Source organism: Vidua chalybeata, chromosome 16 (assembly GCF_026979565.1).
Source record: "Vidua chalybeata isolate OUT-0048 chromosome 16, bVidCha1 merged haplotype, whole genome shotgun sequence".
Taxonomy (NCBI): Eukaryota; Metazoa; Chordata; class Aves; order Passeriformes; family Viduidae; genus Vidua; species Vidua chalybeata.
In genome coordinates this window covers 7342945-7364710 of record NC_071545.1, presented here as the reverse complement: position 1 = coordinate 7364710, position 21766 = coordinate 7342945, and the positions used below count along the sequence as shown (strand labels likewise).

The following is a 21766-nucleotide window of genomic DNA, read 5'->3' as shown; positions in this document are numbered from 1 at the left end:
TTATTATAGTTCCATTTTATGGTAATATTATGTGTCAACATGAATTAAAATGTTTTCTTTAATGTTCCAGACAGCTTCTATAGGCTTCAGTTCCAGACATTGTCCTCCTGCAGCAGGGCAGGGAGCAAGCTCTGCTCTGCTCCGGCCCAGCAGCAGCTGCTCTCAGCTCTGGGAACTGCACAGGTCACCCTGCAGAGGGGCTTGGGGGGAGTTGAGCACCACAGCTTTGCTGGTTTAATAAAGGATGAGTTTCAAATCACTTGCAACACAACTGGTGTGTATGTTGCTGAAAAAACATGTGACTTATAAAAATGAAGTAGAAAAGTATATAATATGTAGGGCTTTTATTGTTTTCACTTAGACCTTCATTGAATTAATTTATTTGGTTAATGAATACATTAATTTTTGCCTTATATTACTACCTTGAGTGAAATGTATTAATCTAGAACTGAAATGTTGAAATAGGACTGGAATCTGTGTAAGTTCATATGTAGAAAACAAAAATAAAATAAATCTGTATATATCTTGGAATTTCATGAATTTAATTAAACAACGTAAGCACTGCTTAAGATTTGAAGTCTGTAAGTATGGATGTCTTCAGCTGTTTCTTACATCTTAGGGGACTCTATTATGTCCCTAAAATGATGTCTGATTTGTTATTCCTAAAAATATGCCTGTTCCTGGTAACTTCTAATGAGAGGGAAGAACAGAACAAAATGTCAGTGAAGGTTCTAGGAATGCTACAGCAAATTCCTCCTGAACTCGAAGGAGGATCCTTGCTTTGATGGTGTTGTTCTGTTCTATCTAGGGAAGCAATAACCTTCAGATTTGCATTCCCTGCATGGCAGCATGGGCTGAACCTTTTCCATACAATGAATTTATTCAGTGTTGTCAAATGTATTTATGGTGTTTTGTTGGCGGGTTGGTTTTCTTCCCCCCCCCCCCCCCAAGAAACAAGAATTCATTTCAAATGCCTTTTCTTACAGACATAAATAATACAGGTTGGATAGACACGTCTTTTAGATAATGGTTGTTTTTGAGAGCTGTAGCTGTCTAATAATAGGTTTGGCTTTGTGCCTGAAGAACATACTGTGACATTTAAACCAGGTGAGCTGTGCCAGCCCGCCCGAGAGCACTCTGGCTGGAGCATAAAGCATCCAGCACCTGATGTCACTGTAAACCTGTTAGAGCTCCCTGTTCCTGGGAAATGTGTCACCTTTAGATTATAGCCCACTGTAATTGTCATCCCTCACAGGGAAAAGGTTTCAGCAACATGGACATTATGGGATGCATGGCATCTTGCTGGTTGTGATAAACTTTTAACTTCTAGGTCCATCAGCAGAATGTGGAGTTTGTAGAACTAGTCTATTTATTTGGGCCAACATAGTATAAAATCCTGGATCTAAAATGCTACTGAAACTTCAGTAAAACATTTTAATGGGAGTTGTGATATAATATTGAAAAAAATCTACTATATGAAGACATAATCACAAAATAAGAATTTAATAACATAAAAATGCTGGACAGATAATTATCCATTCTGGAGTTTGTGTACCCAACACGTGAAAAGTATGATTTGGGGAGACATTGTGGGAGTAAATCAGCATTTGCTCCTGCAAGACTGGTAATTCTGGATCTCAAAAAATTGCATAAATTGTTATGCCACAGCCTCTGTGCTGCTGTTCTGCTCTGCCTCTCTAAGATTGCAGTGGTTTATGGTCCAGAGAAGACAGATTCTGCCAGAGAGAGGATCTGACATCCTGTCAGTGGATGTTTTTGTGAAACAAGTTTTATTAGGATTCATGATTTTCCTTTATCTCTAAGGACAGAGTCAAGGGGCTTTTGCATATTTCCAACATATTTATATAGCCATAATAACAGAGATCATCAAAAGAGCGATTTTTATGCTTACCAGGACTGTTTAGTTACATGATGAAGTTGAGAAACATGTTCTTTGTGCCATTTATATTTTTTTCCTCTCTATTTTTAGGATGCAAAGTTTGTGGAAGAACGACGCAAGCAGCTACAAAATTACCTAAGGAATGTAATGAACAAAATTATTCAAACTGTGCCAGAATTCACAGCCAATCCCAAAAAAGAGACACTTATTCAGCTGATGCCCTTTTTTCTGTAAGTATCTGTCAAGTACTCAAGAAAATATTGAGGTTTTTTCATCACAGATTAATTTAAAAAATAATGCCATTATCTCCAAAATCTTTATATCAGTGCTTTTTTTTAAATAGAAGGTTCCTGTTCATATTGCAGGTGCTTTTGTGATATTTAAATGTCTATATGACATATTGATGTATATTTTTGTTTATTTAAATGGTGATTTTGAATGAAAATCACAGTGTAAAGATTTCAGAAATATCTAAGTGACTTTAAAATCTGCATCCATACATGCTCTTCAAACATTAGGTATTTTCAATTTATTTTATTTGGTCTTTTGTAGTTTTGTTTTGTTTTTGCTTGTGTAGGGTATTATTTTTTATTTTTTGTTTTGGGGGATGGGGATAGAGCACTATTAGGGTCCTTACTAACCAAATAAAAAAGTCAAGCTGTTGAACTCTTTTTAGCTGAATTTTGCAGTCTGCTGATGCACATTTTGATTTCATTAATCTTAAAGTTGAATATGTCCAGAAATACTTCACAGTTGTCTGTTAAGTATCTCAAACCCTTTGATATCTCATCACACAAGGGGTATAATCTGGTAAAACTGTCCCTTTTCACTTTAAACTGATTTCTTCATGTATTTGTAAATATTTAAAACTATTTAGGAAAAAATACTAATGAAGATTTGTTTTTGAAAGTCGTGTTCTTTCACTAGTAATTTTTCAGTGTAATGGTTTTTTACTCCTACACCTGTACAAATTATGTATAGGTTGAACACTCATTTGCAGTAAGTCCTCACGTGAAATTTGCTGCCCACGAGCCTCTGCACAGGGTTTGTGCATCCATGTCTGTGAATCCAGGGGTGGATTCATTTGCAGCTTCAAGACCAATTTCAAATGAATATGTTTCATCACAGCACACATATTTAGTTGTATTATTGCCTGGTCTTTTTTAGAGTGTGTCACATTTTCAAGTTGAAATTGCATTTCAAGAAAGCTCTATTTATTAGAAAATGTAATAGATGAGTGGAAGAATGCCAAGATGCATTCCGTGGCATTCAAGAGTTTCCAATTTTTCTGTGGATTTGAAATCAATTTGATGAGACAACTTGCTGATGGTGTTATAAATGGTGAAGTGATCTTTGTGGGGAAAACTTCTTAAGAGATTTGCCTTTTGCTTCCTAAGAACTTATTGTCTAGAATTTGACTGAGGGCTGGAAAGATGGAAATGGTTTAAAGTTCCAGTTGAGGGGCCCATGTGTAGCTTTTTGTTAAGTGATTTTGAAGAAGTTATCCTTTATGTTGTACTAAGTTTTGGTTTTTAAAGAAGAGGGGGGCAAATACAAAATACATTTGCAATTGTAAAATGTAATTGTAAATGCCATTATACTCCTTCTCCTGTGGGCTTTTTTAAAAATCTTAATACACTATTGCTACAGAGGTAATTTATTACACTATTTTTTGGTTCTGAGAAATGACATTTCAAGAATAGTATATTTATAATCTCCTGGCCATTTAGATCTAAAACAGGAAAAGAGAAAAAGTGTCCTCTAACTCCTCAGCCCTAAACAATTGCTTTCTGATACTTAGTCTTATCTCTTTTCTAAGTGTATAAGTAGAATTTAGGTCTCATGTTTCTGTTTATTAAAAGAAGTGCCAGGTATGGGGACCTGAACAGGACAAGATAAAAATCACAATCCATGTAATGGGTTCTGCCACTCCTGCACAAGTCTGGGTGAGCACCATTTCCCTGTTATAAAACCCTCCAACTCTATTTCTTCTAATAAATGTAATGTAGGGAGAGATTCAATCAATTTCACAGAAAGAGCAGAGTTTTATTGAGAAGGAAGCACGTTTAAATCCCAATATTGTAGGGGTACAATTTAGTTAGTGAAGCATCGTGATACAAAATAATGCAGTTACCTCTAAGGAGAGAGAATTGCTGAAGGAAATTGGCCAACACCATTTATCACCCATTCCTAAACACCTCTGTGATGCACTGCACTGGTGCTAACCCTGGTGTGGGTGTTCCACAGGTGGCAAAACAACTCTTTATTTTTAGAGATTTAAAAAATAAAAATTCATAATTCTTAACACGGTGTGTGAGATATTGGGCTGGAATGTTCTGTGATATTTGGCCATTATGGCAGAGACTCTGTTCCTACATGTATCTGTGAATTATTTCCTGAGAACTTTTTGTTATATACCAAATGTATCAGCATTCTCTCTTGGCTAGAGTAGGTAGTTCTTTCTGGGAATACTAGTGGGATTCTGGAAAAATTCAGCTGTTGAGCAAAATAACTACATTCCTCATCTAAAGCAGCAGACAAAATAGCTTTTTAATGCATTTTACTACTGAGATATCAGACTCTTCTGCAGCTACAGCAGCAGCATTACATTAATAAAAAGAACTTTTCTAAAATGTGCTCCTTCTATCAGTGTCTGCAAGTGCCATCATTTCTAGGCTATTTGAACTCTCTATGGCCTTTATTATCTGAGAATCATGACCTGGCACAGCTAGGGGTTTAAAAAGCATCTGAAAGAAAATGCATTTCAGTTCCACTTCAGATTGCCAAATTATCCAGTATTATCCTTCCATAATGGATTTTGAGCTTCATCAACAGGAGACCTGAAATACCTTAGAGTCTGTGAATTGTTTATTACTTTAATCAGTTGTAACCTTTGTACTGTACTTGCAATTCTTCTGTTCTGTTAGGTTTAATGATATTTTGCTATAAAATACTGTAAATACATACAGAAATTCAGATATATTTAATTTTTCCTCTGTAGCACAAATGTATGTACAGTTGCTTGCATCTTTATCAATGAAGGAGTAATTACAAAATATTGAGGTATTAGTCGTAGGACTGTGCTGTAATCAGTAGTGGTACCTCAGTCTGGGAAAAAAATTACAGTCTTGATATGCATAAAAAAATCTCCAGAGCATTAGATCTGTCTGTTAGGAAGCAATGAAATATAAAATAAAAAAAAAAAAAGTTTGGTCTTATAGAGTTTCTTCTCACTGCAATATTACGTGACCAGGCTTCAGTGTGCAAATGAAAAATCCCATGAAGGTTATGTCTGATTAGGCATCCTGTAGATAGAAATTACAGGGTCAGTTTTAATTAATCACTTTTAAGACCTGATTGTGGTCTTAAAATATGATTATGATGAGCAGAACATAGGATTAATATCTCTAAGACTAAATCTACTGTTAATGAATATTGCCTATAATTTTTATTGTTTGTTCCTTTGGGAAGTCCTCCCTTTCAAGTGCAGTGGTTCCATACAGTCAGGCACAGATCTGACAAGGAAAAATATTTAAATTGATCTGTATGAAATAGTCTGGCACTCTTACAGAGGAAAGAATTGCTTTTATTTTGAAACTCAGCTAATGTGAATGAGTTTGCTACATTTCTTCCCATCATGGTATCAAATGCTCGTGGTGACTCGTGGAAATGTCTCTTGTTCTGAATCCTTGTGCTGTGAGCTGTCATTGATGTATTTTTTCTTTTGTCAGTCTCTACCACTTGTAATCTCAATTTGTATCTTTTTCAGTTTTGATACTGCAGTAGCTCAGAGGATTGGTCAGAGTTTCCCTTATAGTCCACTTTCATATCTTAATGTCAATTCTGACTCTACTAATTTGTCTGTTTACATGCTGAATAAAAAATTCTTTCCAGTAATAAAATTGACATCAAAAGATAAATTTTCAGTCCATGTGGAGCAGAACCTAAATCAAGAATTGGCACTGCTGAATTAGATCGCTACATCTGCTAGCTGGTGAGGGCCTTTCTGCTAATACTTACTAAAATGAACATTTATTTGCATTTATGATTGGTTCATTATGGATAAACAAAGCTGAGTATAACAAGTACAGTTGTGTTTTAATCACATTTTTATCAATATGTAAAATTATCACATATACAGAGCTCTTCGTAAATATATATAAAACCAGGATGGATCTTTGGCAACAAGAATCACAATTCTTTGGACCATATAATTGAGTCTTTCAATATAAATCTTTATATAGATCGTATTATTTCAAGTATGTAAGAAGCTAAAAGCTTTAAAAAGTTGGGAAGAAGAATTCTAAAGTTCAGTGATGGTCCAATATTCTATCTCTCTGGTTTTTGTATCAATTTTTCTCATTTTTTTAAAGAGATTTTCTTGACAATGCCCTCATATTGGGCACAAACTGAAATGCAGGGAAAATAATAAAACCCCCTTTTTTCCCAATTGTGAGGGAGATGGAACCCTCCAGCAGTTTGCCCAGAGGTTGGTGACATTCTGTGCTTGGATTTGACAGGACACAAGCCTGGGCAGCCCTGTGGGGATTGGCTCAGTGATCTCCACGGGTGCCTTCCAACCTCAAATCTTCTGTAAATCTGGAATATAATCTTAACTCGAGCTGGGTTTTACATCCACCCTGCACAAAGAAGTGTTGGCTAAATTACAGCTGCTCACACCATGTTTGTTACCTGTCAGCAAAACAAAGCCTGGACACGGGAAGCTCCTGCCACAGACTCCGCTTGGTAGCTGTGCAGAGCTCTTCAGTAGGAACAGTGCCACTCTGCTGGTTCTTGTGCATTGTTTGGATAAAAATACATGCAAGAATGGTATAAACACAATTTGGTAAATGTTTTCACAGATTGCTGTGCTAAGTACTTTTTTATCTCATGTTGTAGGCCACAGGTGCATGCTACACTGGTTTCTAAATAACAATTTTATGTTCTGCTGAGCTGCAAAGCTGGACATTTATTCCCTTGTGGGAGCTGCTCAAACAGATGCTTTAACAAAAGCAGAGAATCTGCTCAGTAAATCATCAGCAGGTTCTGTTGTCTGCAGGACATATTTGAACACCAAAGGAGTCATGAGTTCTTTGTAATGATTAGAGGACTGTAATTTAAAAAAAATATGTTGTCTCCATCTCCCCTGGGTGACATTACTAGGGGCATGTTTCATAGCAGAAGTTGTGTTCCTAAGTGTTTTGTGTTAGTTGTCTTTGAGTCACCAAGTTAAATTGTAGTAAAAAAAAATTCTACCTCTTTCTCATTTTGTAAAATGCTTGCACTCTCTTGGAAGGTAGTGTTATGAGAAATGTGATGGAGAGAAACTGATAGGCAAATTTCAGTGCCAGCCAATCAGCAACTCAAAAAAGAATGCCATCCTGGGAATACTCCTCTCGGATTTATTTAGCATTAAACAGTGTTTAAAGCCAAGTATCTGCTTTTGGTCTTGCAGACAACCAAGTTAAAATGTTGTGGAAGAATAGATGTTTGTTCTGAAGGAATTGAAGAATTTTGGTTTGGTTTGTATTTGGTAGTTTTCTCATCTCTATTTCAGTTGCACCTGTCAGTGTGTCATTGAGAGCATTTAAATGTGTATATTAGAGGTATTATGAGGTAAAAATAACATTAACTTCTCTACAATACCATTCCAAGTATTAAAATGTTGCTGCCCAGTAGAAATGAAATAAATCTTTTAGGCAAGTTACTGTGAGGCACCTGTGAATGTTGTATTTCTGGGTTCATTTTAAAGAAATTGACAATTGACCCTTTCAAAGTTAGTTTTGAGATACTTTAGAGGGAAAAACATTTGGTCAGTCTCAAAGTTAACTACAGATTGGTGCAAAAATTATATTTCATTCAATAACTTCATCCCCGCAAGGGATAGGTCACGTACATTAGATGTGGCACAGTGTTAGTGTAAAGAATGAAGCTAAACCTTTTCACAGAAACATGAATATTAGTTACAATAAGATTTTTGAATACACAGACATGAATATATTTGCATGTGAAGATAGAGGTGTGACTCTTGTGCTGTTATTGCATCTTCAGATAAGCAATAAGATGAAAAGCAAACAAGCAATCCCTGAAATGCTGTAAAAAAAATATTGAAGCAAAGTAAGGAAGTTTTAAATACAATTTTGAATTGGTTGATTTCTCAAAAACTGATTTGGTGATGGCATGAGACTTCTTAAAACTATCAGGGTACATATCTGTGCCTTAGAATGAATGGCAGCACTTAGCTGAAGCACCCTGCGGGGCTGTGGCCGGCTTGGTGCTGGGTTGCAGCCCCGAGGGGGCAGCCTGTGCTGCCAGCTGGGCACTGCGTGGCTCCAGTGCCTCCCCAGCACAGCCCAGCTGGCTGTGTAACAGCAGTGAGCTCTCCCAGAGGGTACAGTAGGCACTCTGGAATAAAATTTACATGAACAAACTGGAAATAGCATTTGCTTAAATATGGGACTTTTAATTAGTAAAGCACCTTCTAATGGCTGAAACATGCTAATGAAACTAATTTATTGCTATGTTAATTGATTGATCTAATGTAGAGACATTACACAATATTTATCTTTCAGTTGAACTGTGTTGCCAAGCACTGATGATTGTTGAAGTAAAAATATCTTGGATATCTAAAGTTTGATTATCAGGTTTAGATAATGCAGGAAGTTTCAGTGCAAAAATGTGATATTCTTTTGTGGAATTTTTGTTGATGGTAGAATTAAAAAACTTGAATTTGAATGGATTGTTTTTAACAAACATAGAGTTGTCTCACTGTTATTCTTGGGTTCTGCATTCCTCACTTTGTAACTGACAGTTTTGGTTTTAGTCTTTCATAACCTATGATGCTTGACATCAGACTTAAAAAAAGCATCATGCATGTTTTGATCTAAGTGAAATGTGAAGAAGTAGGGCAAAATTTGTTTGGTCAAAGTATATGAAAATTCTAACTTTCATCTCTTTCCCTTCTGCAAGAATTGCCTGTTATGTTGTGTTCTGTGGTTTTGCACATGCTGAAGTTGAAGATGTGTATTACATGGCATTCTTCAAATGTCTTAAATTTTTCCTTTCCCTGCTCTGAGCAGTTGAGAGAGAAAAGCAGAAAGAAAAAAAATACATCAGGAGGAATAGAAAGAGTGATAAAATGGGCAAGAAAATGCCGGAAGAAAGAGACATGGGATGCTTGATGTTAAAACCAAGAGGGGTTGAATATAGTAAGGACCTATGGATAAACACTGGTACTTTAGGCATACTAGAAGCATTTGGCTTTATACAGCTGGTTTTATCCAAACATATGAAGAGGATATGATTGTAGGTTTTCATTTTACAATGGATCTACCTGGGCTTTGACAGGCGATTTGTGAAATAATTAAAGCTTTGTATTGGACATGAACAACTGACACACATTGCCATTGATTATTCAAGCCTGTCAGGGAACATTTATTGTGACTCTGCTACTGCTTTGCACAGGGTAAAGAGCTGTCCTGCACCCTCTGATTTTGTTCTTACCAGTAGTTTGTCTTTTTAAATGGTCTGAACAGGTTCTAGCACCTCTGACCTGAGTTAGGGAAGGGTATCATGGCAATAACATTAATAGCAGTCACAGTCTTCAGAGAGTTGCTGCAGATGGAAATAGATTCCAAATACCCATCAGCACTTAAAATATTTGCTTCAACTTGGTTCTCCTGTTAGTAGTTTTACAGGACTTAGCAGTCAAGTAACTGCTCACTGGAATTTAAATTACTTTTTTTTTGTTCAGGAAGAATATTTTGCATAGTCCCTAATGATTTGCATGAGGCATGTAGAATAACCAACAAGATATGCCTTTTGTATCAAAACATTGTAATCCTTTACATGTCAGATAAAAATTAAAGTCAAAATTTTGAATATATGAATATATGTTTTGATATATTTTAAACTATTTTCGTAGTTGCTGATTTTCCTCTCAATTGTTAAAGTAAAAAGGACTAGAAAATCTGTTTGGTTTTCTTAGTTCTTTATTTCTCTCAGCTGCATTTCTATAGGTTGTTTCTTTTCCAGCAGGTGGTCTTATTAAATTTGCCAGCAGTGCCCAATGCAAATAAGTTTTATTCAGGTGAAAGAATCTGTTTATGTCTCTTGAAGTTTTCTTCCTTTTGGCCCCAGTTTCTTGCTCTCAGTTGCATTTTCTCAGTCTTGCAGTTTTAAGGCACCACTGAGTCAGAAGTGTTTGAGTGTTCAGAAGTACAATTGAAAGGACTTAGTCCTGCAGGGATGGGTAATAGTGAAAGTATTACAGAAACACATTCCTCTAGGCTCACCCTAATGAAACACCTCAGTCTTGCAGCGTTCCAGGACTGAGACACCTCAAGGAAAAGGTGTTTGTCATTTTTGTCTTGGTGTGATGCTCAGTAAAGCTGGGGTGCTATTCAGCAGCTCCATAATGCTGAAGAGGTTTATGTGTTTTATTTATTGCCCCACTATTGAGCCTTACCATTAAAAAAAAAGAATCAACTTCACTTTGAAATAGTGTGACTTACACCAATTACCATCTCAATAAAGACAGTGAGACTTGCTTTGCTGAGTTAATTGCTATGAATTGTTCAACAGGCTTCACAAATAGGTGTTTATGAGCATATTTCCATCAATTAGATTTTTATCATACTTTTTTATATTCAGAGTGATCTTTACCATGGTTATGAGAAGAATAATTTAGTGCACACTGTACAAGGATTGAATACTCTCCAGTCACTATTGGAAACATTTGAGGACTTGTGATCTCTACCATTGCCTTGGAATAAACTTCTGTTTAATGCTGCCTGAGAAAATAAGAATTATGTTTAAAATTACTGAAACAAATGACAGAGGGGCTCTGCTATGATATTTATTTTGCATGTGTAGAAATGTACAGGAAATGTTCTTCACTGCATTGGTTGAAAAAATGAGACAAAAATAGAAAGCAAGTAGATTGACAGCAACAGTTATAAAGCACTTTGTGTGTTACTAACTGGTGTATATTGGTTTCCTCTTTAATCACACAATTTATAAAGCTCTGGAACAAACTGAGCATGTTGAAAACAGCCATGGTCAATGCAAGAACAAACTTCAGTGCTTTACAAAAGGAGCTTTTAACTGTGCTGTGCATTTTGTGATGTTCAATTCCCATCTGTCTTTCGCAGGGAACTGGCTGGATCAGGATGTTTTTGAATGTTTTTTATTCTTTTTTTCTCATTGGGCCCCATGAACTCTATCATCACTTTCTAGCCTTTTTCTCTGAGTTAACAACAGGCTTTGTAATGAAAGAGCATTCCCAGGGATGAGTTGTGATTCTCAGCAGCACATCCTTCTTCCTTGCTCCTTTGCTGCTTGCCAACAAACTCAGCAAGTCCTTAGCAAAAGACAGGGTTTCTAAACTCCGGGGTTTGAGTCTCTAACACACTGAACTTGTGGCAGTGCAAGAAGATATCAAGATTTTTCTGATAAAAGAACACAGAGCCAGTTAAGTTTTGTGTCATTACAGCAGTGATCCTGTTTCCTTGGTTACAGGTCACATGCACTCCCTTGTTAAAAAGTGAATTCTTTATACATTCAGGCATTTCTGTACTGAGCAGGTGTTTCTGAAATTGGTAGCAAAAAATGGGCTCTGGAGCCAGGAAAGAAAGTTTCACTTTGGAGGTTGGGCACACCATTCCTGTCAGTATATTTACTGCACACTCATGTCTGGCAGGGAGTTGCCAAGGTGAATCAGAAACTGTTTCTAATTAAACACACAGAAAAATCCTGCTTCTATTTTGTCCATACCTATCTCATAAACAATGGATCCAATATTTTTAAAGCTCCTTATGCCATTTTTGGATCTGGAACAAATTTTTGCATCTGGGCTATAAAAAGTAGAATGCTGGAAATGCTAATACAGTTAAGTGTGCAGGACTTCAAAGTCCTGTCCTCATTCTTGATAACATGAAAGCACTTTACTGGAGATAAGGTATGGAACAATCAGTTTACTGTTTTGCTTTCAGCCATGTTGACAGCCATCTTTAGACCTTTTCTTTGTAGTGTGGTGTGGTTGTCCTAAGTGAGTAAAAGAATAAAGATGTTCTTGTCAGATGAGCCATATGACAGCTGTACCTGACATTCAAATATAGAATTGCTGCACCTTTCTTGTAAGCACTGTGGTTTCTACCAAGTTCTCACTTTATTCCTTTCTGATTATCAGCACTGGTTAATATATTGAACTAATGACATACAGGAATAGAATTTAACCCAAGAAGATGTCATTATCATAACATGCTAAAGGGCACAGCACAGTGTCAAGATGTTAGTTTAAATTAATTTAATAGCAGTGCATAAAACAGGAAAGTCTAGATTGCAACAGTGCAGTTGTTCACCAGAGTAATTCTTTTAACTGTGACTTGATCATTAGGAACTTTCAAATGAGGTTTTCAGCCTGGAGGAGCCTACTGAAAATACTGGAATTTTTCACAAAATATATTTGGGAAGTTAGAGCAATAGAATAAAAATTTGTCAAATACTACGTAGGATTTGCTCAGGATTTACTGAGCTTGGGCAGTGTCACACTATGAGTGAGGTCTGGGTGGCTGAAAACCAAAGTGAGTCAACAGGGACTTGAAGCCTATATTGTAATAAAGGAAATGTGAAACAAGGGCAAACTGAAACATGAACAGGTGAATTGATTTGAAAGAGATAACTTGATGTTGTTAATGCAGGAGAGAATTGGTTTCCATGGGGAGCTGTGGGAATGATGATTTCTGGACAACAGAGGTTTGACTCACCAACATAGAATCAACTTAGCTCAGGAGTTTGTTGAGACAATAATTGGGCATGAACAGGAGCAAACGGTAGCTGGGTTTTAGTGGGTAACAGTGTTGTGGCTGCTGGTGTGAATTATTATAGAAAGAAAACTGGAGAAAGTAGGGAATACAAGAATAAATGAGTTGAGTAAGAGTAGAGGAGTGCTGTAAAACGTAATAGGAGCAAGAGACTGAACGAGACAGTTTGGATTGATTAAAGAGAATGTATGTTAAAATGAGGTGAAAAAGGGAAAATGGTGGAAAAGAATGTAAAAAAAAAAGAGAGGACTTACACGGGATTTATTCTACTTTACTGCATTTTATGCACACATAGAAGAAGCCATTTCATTAGAAGGGTACTGGGATTTTCTTTCATTTTTTGAAATAGCAATAGTAGCTGAACTAGCAACCAAAGGTATTTACCATAGGCACAGAATTTTTATTTAAACACTATGGTAGGAAGGTTTTTTGTCTTCTGAAAACAAGCCTTGAAAAAAATATACATGGGGTGATTCTGGTATTTTAGAATATTCTTGCTGTGTATAAAGATGCAGCTCCACGTAGGATGTTGGGGTGAGAAGGTCTGGAGCAATGAGCAGTCTGCATTCAGTGTTACTGCAGGTACAGAGCAATGTAACTGCCTGGCAAGAGGAGATCCCTCTGCTTTGGTTATCTGACCAGCTTGGTGGGCATTCAGTGGCTCTGTTCTCTGTGTGCTGGGATGAAACTGCCTCTCATCCTTTAATCCTCAGCTCTGTAAGCTTCCATTCTCTCAGTTTCATACCCTGAATATATTTTTGTGAAGCGCCTTCAGCATAATTCAGGATGATTTTTTTTAAGTAGTGGAAACTTGGAAAATACATAAGTAATCATCATCTATCTTCAACTTTATTGTCTGCATACTTTAAAATCAATTTTTGCTCATGTAAACATGCAGTAGATTCTAAGGCAATTTATATGTTGATCCTCTCCATTCCAGCAGTAATGTACCCTACTCATCCTGAAAACCTAAAATCTGGATTTCCTCAGTAGGAAACAATTTCTTTGTGAGTTCTAAAACTCTGCTACAACTGTTCATTGGTATCAGGATAGTGTTAGCAAATACATGAAATTATGAAATGTGCATGTGTGGGGCATGCACAAATACTCACAAAATCAAATCCAGGTGGCAATTTTAATACTGCTTACAATGGAGATATTTGTGACATCATCTGTGTCAGTTCACTGTGCTCATTCTCCAGGCCTGAGGTATGAACTCTGTGGAAGGATATGGAAGGAGATCCATGTGCCCTGGAGAGCCAGCCCTGAGGGGACAGGGACCCTCTTGGGCAGGGCTGTGCTTGGCTCGGAGTGCGTTGGCACCGTGGGCTCGTTGTGGTTTTGCCTTTTAGCTGTGGCTGCTGCTCAGTTTGTGCCAGACCAGCTCAGCCAGGCCTGCCCAGAGCCTCTGTTCTGCAGCTCTCTGCTGGCTTAAAGAGCTCTTTGTGCTGGGTTTGTCTCCAAAAGCAATGCCATGGTGTTGTACCTAATCTTGGATAAAGCAAATGCATGTTTTAGTTCTCATGCAAAATAATGAATCAAGAGTTACAAAGCATAACCATGAAAACAGTCAAATACAAACCAATGTCTGTAAACCTGCTCTCCATTACCCTCCTAGTCTGCACCTGATTACTGACAACTGTAGAATATTGACGTTGACATTTTCATGTTTGAAAGAGTTTGACATCTCTACAAGATTGATAAAAACTTTCCAAGTGAGCACATAGAACATTTCTACTTGAATAGCTAAGAAATATAATAGGGCATTTTGTTTCTTCTTCCCTTCAAATAACTGTAATTACTAAAGACTCAGATTCTATTTTGTTCATTAACAAGTATACATAATTTGTAAAGGAAGCTAGCTAGTAAAAGTAAGCTTTTACTATCTTTGCAATTGTCTAGTTTTTTCCTTTTACTATGTAAACCAGTTTCTGGCATGATTGAGTAGAATTCTTTTAAAAAAAATTGCTTCAATGACACACCTAATTTAATGAAAAAGAGTTTTATTTTCTATGTGTTATCCTTCTTTTTCTAGGAAATGGGACTAGGCATGTCTGGACAGTTTATTTCCCAGTTATCCTCTCTGTCTGTAACAATTTGCTCCATTATTCTGCTGGAATTGACTTTTTCAGAGGAGGAGAGCACAGAGGAGTTTGCAACTCGATCAATCAATAGCTGAGAATGTGCTAAAATGCTGGGAGTGTGAGCAAGTGCAGATGCCTCCGTGTTCTTGCTGTCCTTGCTGTATGACAGTGTCTACCTTCCAGCATGTGGGACCTCTCATACCTTGAACCACCAAAGCTGTGTCTTTTTGTCCCTTTTCAATCAAAGCCCCCAAAATTATTACAACGTTTTAAAATGGGAACAGAATTTGCAACATAAAAAGCCCACAAACATATAGAATTATGTTGCATCCTAATGTTTATTTTGATGTAGCATCCAGGTCATCAAAGAGCACCAGACTGGCCAAAAAAAAAAAAAATCAAAGTGATTATTTTAATTTGGTGTGAAGATAATTTTCTTCTCAGTATAATTTTTAAGCTGCTGAGCAGGTGAGAGTACACTAAATTGCCTCTGTAGTGACTGCATAATGGGACATGTGTATGGTAGGAGCCATTTACTGCATAGTTGTTCAGGACTGGCTCAGGTGCCTCACTGTGTCATGTGCACACCCCACAGACACTTCTGATGCAGCTGTATAATGCTCTTTTCACAATATTTGCTCTTTTTGAGCCAATTGCCTGGCATTACCCAAATCTACATGAGTTCCCTGTAATGAATTTGTGATTTTAAATCTTACTTTTTGGCCTACTAAATCCTGCCAAACAGTTTGTAATATTTATTCTACAGCTGCACTTAAACTAGCTGATCTATAATTGCTTGTTAAGTTTCTCTTTCTGGAGCTTATTTTAAGAAAATTGCCAGCTTTAGATATTCACAGTCAAATCTCAGCATATGAAGATTGCATAACAGCCAGTTCAGGAGATGTATTTTGGAGAACTTACAGGTAGGGGAAGGGAACCATCTGCAGGTCCCTGACAGAAAACAAGTTTCCAGCAGAAAGTGTTTTGAACACTGTTGATGTGAACATGTTGTTTTGTAAGAAGCCATCTGGTCAGCCAGAGCAATGTGTGTGTGAGTGCAGATGGATCTGGGAGCTGGGGATCCAGAACCCTGAGCTGCTTCTCCTGCTCCTTGGGACAAGGCCCTGGGGACTGCCCCTGGGAGGATGTGCTGACCCACTGCACCCAGTGAGCCTGGATCCCACAGCTGAGCTCCTTGTGGGAATGGCACACTGCTGGAAGGAGGAGAAATTCCTCAAGTTCCCTTCTCCATCCAGCTGAAGGCAGGGTGCAGGTAGGTGTGCTGGCAGGAGGGCTCGAGGCAGATGGGATGGTGAGCTTCCCTTATCAACAAGTTCTCATAGCCCACTGCTCTTCTAGCGCTGTTTTTTGAAATTAGAAATTGAAATATACAGCTGAAGAGGGAATTATTTCTTTAAGTATATGTTCACAGAATGAATAGAAACTGATTAATGGAACTGGAAGAAACCAAACAAAATAGTACTGTATTTATCATATATATTGTATTTATAATTTATTTAGAAGTTGCATAGCATGCAACTGTGGCACTTAAGGATGCTTTTGAAGCCATACTATTCTCACAAAGAGTGAGGTTATTTCTATTCCTGATTTTCTCTGATGTGTTGAAAGGAACTTAGGGGCTTCTTACTCACTTCAACCAGTCTGCATGGCAAAATATATTACTTAAACTATGCTAGTATGGCCTGGGGGATGTGACATGCACAAAACCCAGTCTGGAGATTTGTGAGTTTAATTTTCCCTACTTAGTAAAATCTTACATGGAGTCATGAAACTGATAGACACAGTTTATAACAGATGACTCCTGGTACAAACCAGTTGTGGAAATTCAGAGTGTATATTCAAGAGAAAAACTTTAATTTGACATTTTCAGCTTCTCTTAACAGGGGAAGCTTGATAGAGATACCTTGCCAAGAGCACAGACCATTGAAAAGTCACCTTTCTTGTACAAGTTTCTAAAATGTGGGAGAATAGAAGAACTCCCAGACCAGCACGTGTGCATTGGATGTACAAAGGCAGCACCTCCAGCCAGAGCAGGATTTAGGGGATTTATTGTTTGGGAAGCAGGGTCTGAGTTCTGTGACCTACCAGGTTGGCTCTGTCTCCTTCTGGTCAGGGCACAGAGCACTGTTCTGTCTTCAGTTCCCAAACACCCTTTGTTGGGTCACCAAACTGCCTTTCTGCTACTCTGTGAAATGGAAAATGGCATTTCCAAGGCTTCTGGTGCAGAAAAACAATGAATGGCCCCTCTAAGTTCCTGCCTGGTGACCGTCCCAGGGGCACTGCTGGTGTTTGCACCCTGCACATCAGCCTTGGGGCACAAGGAGCTGCTCTCCATTCAGCCAAGGGCCTTTTTCACATTGGGTGGTTCTCTGTGACATCTGCAAACACTTTTGGCACAGGATGACATTTGCAAACAGTTCTGGCGTGGTGGATTTCTGTAATGCTTTGTCAGAGATATTGCCAGCTGAGCTCTCAGACATGAGTTTATGATGTTTGCTCCAGATCCCCTGAAATGTCAATATCTCAGAGCAATTGCCCTTGAGAAATCTGTTATACAGGGGAAAAAAGGGGAATAATTACTCAAAATACACTGTTCTTTAAATCAGAATAAGTGTGTGCAAATGTATTCCCATATGTAAATTTTACATAATTGCTTGAATGGCAGAATTAGTAGAATGATTTTTTAAAAAATAATTTGCTAATGAAACAAACATGACTTTTTTTCCTCTTCATGTAACTGTTGGATTTGGAGTATTGCAAAAAAAAAAAATATATATATATATATTCTGTAATGCTGATTTCACTGGGAATAAAACCAAAGATTAAGTTTAATTACTTTTCCATAATGGAAGAGATTTTGAGGAATGAAAAAGACTATGCTGAGGATGGAAAATAAACTTTATTCCTTTCTCTTAGCATATGAAGCAGTAAGGAATACTCATGAAACTGTGGTTTAGAGCAATCTGTTTATACATCTTATATTGCAGTCTTCCAGTGCTTATTCATGCTTCTTTCTGTGCTACACTGGCAGTAAGAGATAAATGGATGCATGCATTCAAAGGTGTAAAACAAATAATCTGCATAAGGGAGGTATCTTTGTACTTGTGCATGTACTTGGCTTTAATCCAGACCATAACAAGCTTGTTTATGCCCAACTGCACAGTTTTTCAAAAGGAGGTGGGTTATTTCTTTTCCTTATTTGAACTTGTATTGAAAAATATTGCAGCAGCCATCAGTTTTTCTCATGAAAACAGCAGGAATTAGCTACAGGCCATCACTGAAATTCAAAACATCCTACAGAAGCTTTGTTCCTTGGTTTTGCTTATCTGCCAACTGTAAATATAATCCATTCAATTCTGTTGTATTACATATCCTATTTTTGTGGTATATTTTAATATGTTTGGTACTTGTGTGGTGGTAGCAGAATCCATGAACAGTTAGCTGACATATCCTAGAATAACTTGGTGTCATTAGAGGTACTTGTCTATTAATAACAAAAAATTCATAGTATGCAGCCTTCCTCCCCTGCCATAGCTCTTCACATCATTAACCAGTGGGTAAAGAAAGCGATTTTAGCTGGTGTTTTTTTTTTTTTTTTTCTTACTTTAGACTGCTTCAGAGGTCTCCAAATACATCCTCTGTAGATACAAATGAGGCCAATGTCAGTTCAGAAATGCCAAATGACCTGAACTCTCGAGGTCTGTGCAGACATAGCAGTGGCCAGCATCCTGAGCCAGTGCTGGTTCATGTGCAGCAGCTGGGATGGCTCAGAAATCCATCTCCCTGTGCTTCCACCCCTGCTCCTGCATGGCCCAGGAACAGCACCCAGCGAGAACTTTGCCTATTTTCTGCCTCAGTCTGACATCAGGCTCTGCTGCTCTGGGAGGATGCAGCCACAGCTGGATGGAGCTGCACATTTCTTAATGCAGATCTGCTTCATTGCTAAACAGGCTTCTTCAGTTCACTCTTGCTCAAATAACCCGATTTTAACCAGAAATTCCAGGAAGGATTTGTACTGGGATGGCTGGGGTCACCATCTCCAAGAGCAGGCCAAAGTAATTTTTCTTCAAATCTGCACATATTAATTACATGGTGCTCCACAGTTTGATTGCCAACAGAAGTATGAAGGTTTGTTTTTAGTTTAAAATTTTAGAAATGTAGCACAATTATACTTAAAAGTTTCGTAAAACTCATGTTATGTGTTAAAAAAAGACCTGCTAATCTTTGGGTCTGAAAGTTAGAAATATGGGCCTTGCAAACAGCAGAGTTCATTTCTTACTATTCTGTGTCTATCTGACTTCTGAAGTCTCATTTCTCAAATTTTATTCTTATCCTTAAGAACTCATAAATTAATTCTTTATAAGTGATTTAATTTATTCGTTTTAATACAGTAAATCATACATATACACCGAACAGCTCTAAATATCTGACTCTGTTAGAAATCTTTCAGTAGAAGACTCCTGCATAATAAAAGAGATAAATCCTAAAGCATCAGCTATTGGAAATAGTCAGGTATGACCAAAGGGAAAGAAAATGGTGTTGGTTTGCAGACTGAATATTTTATCATATTTTTATGGTTAGTGCTACAGCTGAGTCAAAATGCATCTAAATCCTGAAGAGTTCAAGAAAATCCAGTGCCCAGCATTGCTGAGCACAGGGCAGGGGTAAGGTGAAAAGGGTTCCTGTCTGCCTGTGAGCTGCCACTGCACTGAGGGTCCATGTGCCACCTGAGCAGGGCACAAACAGCCTCTCTGCTGTTCAGGCCAGCACAGCAGCACTGCAGGGCAACTGCAGGCACACACCTCCCCTCCTGTCTGCTGGGGCTGTTCTCCTGCTGGCACAGCAGAGCTACCCCAACAGAGATGAAATTCTGCACCATCTCACAGCCTGGTACTGAGCATGTGCACCTGTAATACTGACCAGTGACACAGGTGCTTCACTGAGCTTCTAAAGCAGGGAAAGGGAGTCACTATTTACTTCAAAATTTTCTTAGAGGCATAAAATGTCCTCTGTCAAAGTTGACTGTTCTTCCTAACAGCAAAATCTTCATGTGGCCAAAGTCACAAAACTCAAAGAAACAAGAGGAGGATTTCATAGGTAGATAAGGAAAGTGCCTGTCTTGGCATCCTGTGATCCTTTGATAGCTTCCTTCTGGGACAAAATTCAGCTGGCCTCCAGAAGCAGATTCTTTGGGCAGCAGCTGCCATTTCCAGGCTTCTCCAGGAGCTGGAACTGAGAAGGTTCAGCAGCTCCCAGCTGCCAGGAAGGTCACTCCAGCCCTGGAGCTACACTGCAGTGGCTGCCAGCAGTGGGACAGCCACAGCTGCTCATTGGTGTCCTAAATTTATTCTTCTCTAATATTCTGACAAATATTATTGCAAATCTGATTTATTTTTATTTTGAATCATTGGCAAAGTTCTGAGTTATAGAGGGACCAAGATGATACACTTTTAAAGGCTCTGAATCTAATGATACCTGAAGACCTGACCCCAAATTTCAGGAGCTTCTGGCCAGCAATGCACTGTGCATTGAACTCCCACTGGAGTCAGTAGCAAGTTTTGCTGCCTGTTAACCTAATTTGCAATCATAATGAAAAAAAAAGGATGAGCTGCATTTATCACAGACATTTTCATTTTACAGAGAAAATAACTAAAATATGATTAAACAGAAAATGTGATTTTGGTTGCTAATTATTGTGGTCGTCTTTTTGCTGGCCAGCCTGATGCTTGTTTAGTTTCTGTCTAATCCATCAGGATTGTTGCATCCCAAGCTGGCTCCTGTAGTCATTTACTAGGCAGTGTCATTCTTCCATAAGCTTTCTTTTCTGTCTTGGATTAAATGTAAACATTAGTCCCTGTCTTCATTACCAAGAACAAAGTCAGCATTTCCCTTGTTATTCTGTTGATGATATTATTTACATATTTCCCTGTCTTGATTACTTTTGTTTATTTAGAGAGTACAGATCTAATTCCACTCTATGAAGTCTCAACCCTGTGATTATGTTGCCAGGTGCAGATGTACTATTTTCTGTGGGCTTATCCAACTCAGTGGGAATTTCTTTTTTATCTTAGAAAAACTAAATAATGGGCTAAAATGAAGAATAATTTAAAAGCTCCCAGGGGTTGAGATTATGGCCTATATTTTTGAGGTTTTTAGGGCATGGATCACTATTAGTATCAAGCTTATGGCTGGAATGCAATAACATGCCCTTAGTATTTAAAAAAATAAAACCCAGAAAGAGTGATTGCTGTAGAGCAGTGTTCTTCATGTTACTGTTGTCACCATATTTTCCAGGACAGTTATGATTATGATTCCTGGAGCAGTTCCTAAGTTTGTTCATATTTTTGTATTCATAGCTGTTATTTTTATGTGACATTGGTTCAAATCTGGATCTGTCCCTGAGAATGGTCACATCAACTCTCTCCTGCCTTTGCACATGTTAATATCATGTGTAATCTTCATGAGAAATGAAGATACTTCAGAGAAGCAGCTGATACCTCTTAACTTGATGGAGCAATTAAACTGAAGCACTTCCTTGGAAGATCAAACCAACATGTTTTGATCACAACTTTTCTCTATAGTTCCATTTGCTTCCGTGGTAATTTTAAGAGAAGGGGCTTGTCCTTAAAAATACAAGAATGATGGTAATTGTTTGTGCAGGTTTTTATGATGGGCAGTTTACTGGCAAAACCCAAGCAAAGAGCACATTATTCCTTTGGAGACTATTTAAACTCACTGAAAGCTGCACCTGCCAGTGCTTTGGGGCAGATATTCCTGCCTGGCTGAATTTGAATCAAAGAAGAGTCAGGGAGAGTGGAGGGGACAGAGCCCCTCAGCAGGGACACAGCAGCCAGCTGGCTCCACCAGGGCCATGGCCCAGCTCAGAGCTGAAGCACCAGGAGCTGTTTGTTCCCGAGCCCATGGAAAAACAGGAGACT

At 38.0% G+C, this 21766-nt stretch overlaps 1 protein-coding gene across 1 annotated transcript in view; it reads left to right on the top strand.

Moving 5' to 3' along the window:
• SNX29 (sorting nexin 29) overlaps positions 1-21766 on the top strand; it is a 101773-nt gene that overhangs the window by 68308 nt on the left and 11699 nt on the right. The window contains exon 20 of the mRNA XM_053957206.1: positions 1991-2130. Within this exon, the coding sequence (XP_053813181.1) occupies positions 1991-2130 (140 nt within the window). The remainder of the gene's footprint in view (positions 1-1990; positions 2131-21766) is intronic.